Source organism: Medicago sativa, chromosome 7 (genome assembly GCF_051527215.1).
Source record: "Medicago sativa cultivar Bolivia chromosome 7, Bolivia_mono, whole genome shotgun sequence".
NCBI classification, from domain to species: domain Eukaryota; kingdom Viridiplantae; phylum Streptophyta; class Magnoliopsida; order Fabales; family Fabaceae; genus Medicago; species Medicago sativa.
Genome location: NC_140755.1, coordinates 85,941,197 through 85,945,097, shown reverse-complemented (window position 1 = coordinate 85,945,097; position 3,901 = coordinate 85,941,197). Strand labels below are relative to the sequence as shown.

Here is a 3,901-nt window from a genome sequence, read left to right as displayed (position 1 = left end):
AACCCAACATGAATTAACTCATGCTTATGCTAAATATCAGCGTGAGTCGTGAGTTAAAGCACTTCGAATTCTAACGTGAGTTAATTCACGTTGAGTATAGCGAACGTGAGTTAACTCATATTAAAGTTATATTAGAAAGTTGGAAGTGGGAATGAGCAAAATTGAATGGAAAAGAGTAGTTTTCAAAGAAAATAGAGATAAGAGTTGGGCCACAAAGTAAAAGCCCAATAGACTATTGAAAACACTAGTAATCAGCCGCAGCTCAGTACAGATGCATGCCTGCCTTCATATTTTTGCCCTTGACTTTTTTCCTTTCTTCTCCTGCTTCTTCTATGGAAACTTCGGCAACATGAATTGATTTCCTTCCTTTTTATTTCTCCCTATCTCTGTTTTTCTTCTCTGTTCGATTCGAATCGTGTAAAATGGGAGCAGAACAAAACAAAATATAACAAATACGGTCAGACCGGCTAATCTGTGTGAATCGCCGGTTTTTGCCGGTTTCCCGGTTTTATGTGCCAGCGGTTTAGAGGGTCAATCGGACCGGCCATGAGTCCGGTTTTGATTACCATGGTTTTGAGTGTGTGGGCTTATCAGATTACAAACCGGGGCAATCCGACCCGAACCCATCCACTCGTATCAGAGTTACCTCCAGGAAAAAAAAAAAAAAACGAAAGAAAAAGAAACGACTTATAACAGAATGTGCTTTAGGCGGGAATAAATAAAACTCTTCATTTCCTAGTTTTTCAACTACAAGCTGTTCTTAAGCTTCCGCAAGAACTTGAAAATGGTGACCCTTTCCTACTACAAGCAAGAATTCCTGAAACTGAAGGTATTCTTGTGAAAGTTGACATTTGATAATCCTATTAACATCTGGTTCTTCCCTATATTCACATTTTGTATTAATGTGCATATTTGATTTCTTTTTCATTTTTAGGTTTTTCGAAATTTGATTTTATAATGTAATTTTGTTATGAATTTGTAGATCGGATTAATTTCTAATTTGTTTTATGTTCGAAATTTGTTTTAATTTTGCTATGAATTTCTTATCAGGTTTCTTGAGATTTGATTAGAAATATTCTTATGAACTTCCAATTAGGTTTCTTGAAATTTCATTGCATTCAAATTTGTATTAATGTTGTTTGATTTCTTATTTAGTTTAGGTTAATTTTCCTATGAACTTCCAATTAGGCTTCCAATTAGGCTGTAGCGTTCCTTTGTTAATTCAATTGGGTAAATTTCAGTCTCAGAAAGTTGAAGATGCAATGCTTCTGGCCTACCTCGAAGAAAGACAGAGTCGTTTGGATCAAGGTGAAAAGAAGGAAGTTGCTAAGAAAAAACACAAGGTAATTTCCACATTAGATGAATTGAAGGTGGCCAATTAGATTAACCTTTGTATTACATTATCTATAGTAATGATTTATAAAAGTTAGGTTAACTTTTGTATTACATTATTTATAGCTTTAGCATATGTTACAGTTTTTATTTGAGTGTTTGACACTTGATGATCTCAGTGACTAGTGATTTCTATATTTGTATTGTAATTTTCATTATTTGTTTTATGGCACTTGCCTCACATGATTGAGGATTTTATTAAATTTGCTATTTCTTAGATTAATAACTGCATTTCGCATTACTTTTAGTATATCAAGCATTATGTCACATGTTTACCAGGTCCCTCTTGTTTGTCGAAGAATGGCTCCTCTCGCTTTGAGGAGAATGACTGGAATGGGTAGAATGATGGCTTCTATGGGTAGGATGATGTCTTCTCTCCGCTCACGGAGAGCGGCTTCCTTAAGGAAGAATTTTTTGAAGCAAGTGGTTTATGATAATGCTCTTCTCGAGCAGATATTTGCTGTTGTGCCTCGTGATGATATAATTGTTCCAAGAGATGATGCTAGTGAGGGTGAAATTGAGAGTGCCAAGGTCTGGAACGAAATGTGTTGGAAGCAGAAGCGACTAGATGATTATGAACAATATGTTCAGGATTCCGAAAGGAAGTTGCCACTCAAATTTCAATACACTTCAAAGGAAGAAAGTAATGGTTTATTTTTCATTTTTTTTTTGGTAATTTGTCGTTCACCTTTTCGTTGTAATTCCATACCTTTTTTTATTTAATTTTTTGTCAATGTTTACTGTAGAGCTTCTTTTGGGCATACATTTGCATAAGGAGCACTTGATTCCGTGGGCCAAGGAAGAACTCATTAGCATTAGAGATCGCTGGAACTCCTTGCCATAATTCATGTAAGGTGTTTTATCATTTAGTTTCTTTATTGTATTGTTTACTTTTTATTCTGCCCTCTTGTTGTATGTTTTTGCTTTGCTATTAGTATACCTGCAACTCACAAAATTTTATTTATTTTTTTCTTTCTAATAAGTTGTCTATAAATATAGTTTTTAGAACTTAAATTTAAATTGTATGATAATTAAAGGAAAAGAGTCGTTTCATGTGTGCAAAATTGTGTGAAATTCTGAATTCCTTTATTTGTAGAAGAGAACTTAAATTTAAATTGTATGATAATTAAAGGAAAAGAGTCGTTTCATGTGTGCAAAATTGTGTGAAATTCTGAATTCCTTTATTTGTAGAAGAGACTGTGTGGTTGTTTGTGAAACGTTAGTTTAATTGAACGGTGCAGATCTACGTGACTGTAGTGACTAAAAATAGTGACCGCAGCAAATCCATATCTTTAATTTTGTTGATCCATTGTGTAACTGCATAATAAATACGTAGTGTTAACCCATGAATTTTCCATCAGTTTGTCTTCAAAAATTGTTTGCTAGTCAGAAATATCACATCTAACAAATGGTTGTGCACTAATAAAGTTTACATTTCATGTTTTCCTGTTCCATCACAATTCACAGCTGTTAATCTGTTAATCTATGCACAGTTTATGTACGGTGTTTAGTGCTTGAATATTTTGACATTTGTTTACCTTTCAAATTTGAGTTTTGGAATAATTTTGTTCATTATGGAATGGTCTTTAGACCCAGACTTTCGTTCTTTTGATTCCGATAAACACTCTGATTTCAAGCGTGGTATCTCTGTAAAGGACAAACTGTTGGCAAGTTGTTTTGTTGCATGCTTAATTCACCTTTGTTTTACTTAATAATTTACGGTATTACCTAAGGGCTGATGCTAATAGTTTATGGTATTAATTTCTGTTAAATATATATATATATACATACATATATATATACACACACACACATATATATATATATATGTATATATATGTATGTATGTATGTGTGTCTGTGTGTGTGTGTGTGGTGTCCGAATAACATCAACTGTGTTTCTACTTTAATCACAAAACAATTTGTAAAGTTAGAGAAACAAGTAATGTATTGAACTTATGTTGGATACCAATTTAAAATGAGAAAATTAACATCAAAATCTATTCAATAGACGCAATTCAATTAACATTTTTTATTTTTTTTTTAAATATTTTGAATGCAGATTTGGGCCTCTTGAACGGTCGTGAGTCTTTCTTGGTGATTGCTTGAAAGGTGAAAGATAAGCTCTTGAGGGTTTTGCATGGATAGGCCTAATGCAGTATCATCATCTCTTTTACCAATTGGTGTACTTTCTTTGAACAGTTCAACTAGAGTAGGCATTGCTTTAGAATTTGCTCCAATTTGCACTCTACAATCATCTATCATAGATGAGCTATAGATAGATATTTCTGCTGCAACATTTTTTCTTGCTTCCATAGTCTTTTCTGATTCAAGTATTTTAAATATGTTGTCAACTGCTTTGGCTACCATGTTAAAATCTTGTTATAGATCCATAGCTTGAAAAATGCAGTCAACATATTCCTGGTTCTTGAATCTTTTATTTTAAAAGTGTTACAGGAAATGGAATAACCAGTGTTACAGGAAATGAAATATCCTCTACTATTGATTCA

The 3,901-nt window shown here is 33.2% G+C and overlaps 1 protein-coding gene across 1 annotated transcript; it reads left to right on the top strand.

The window, feature by feature from the left end:
* Nucleotides 1-247: 247 nt before the first annotated feature.
* On the top strand, nucleotides 248-3,901 carry LOC146909618 (uncharacterized). Its single transcript, XM_085725248.1, has 5 exons — nucleotides 248-829; nucleotides 1,242-1,343; nucleotides 1,672-2,035; nucleotides 2,139-2,241; nucleotides 3,454-3,901. The coding sequence occupies exons 1-4, from the start codon at nucleotides 785-787 to the stop codon at nucleotides 2,234-2,236; spliced, it is 609 nt and encodes a 202-aa protein (XP_085581374.1). The 5' UTR covers nucleotides 248-784; the 3' UTR covers nucleotides 2,237-2,241; nucleotides 3,454-3,901.

Coding starts and splice junctions, on each gene's coding strand:
- LOC146909618 (XM_085725248.1), top strand. CDS start 785: ATGGTGACCCTTTCCTACTACAAGCAAGAATTCCTGAAACTGAAG. Junction 830..1,241: donor AAGAATTCCTGAAACTGAAG/GTATTCTTGTGA, acceptor GGTAAATTTCAG/TCTCAGAAAGTTGAAGATGC. Junction 2,036..2,138: donor ATACACTTCAAAGGAAGAAA/GTAATGGTTTAT, acceptor TGTTTACTGTAG/AGCTTCTTTTGGGCATACAT.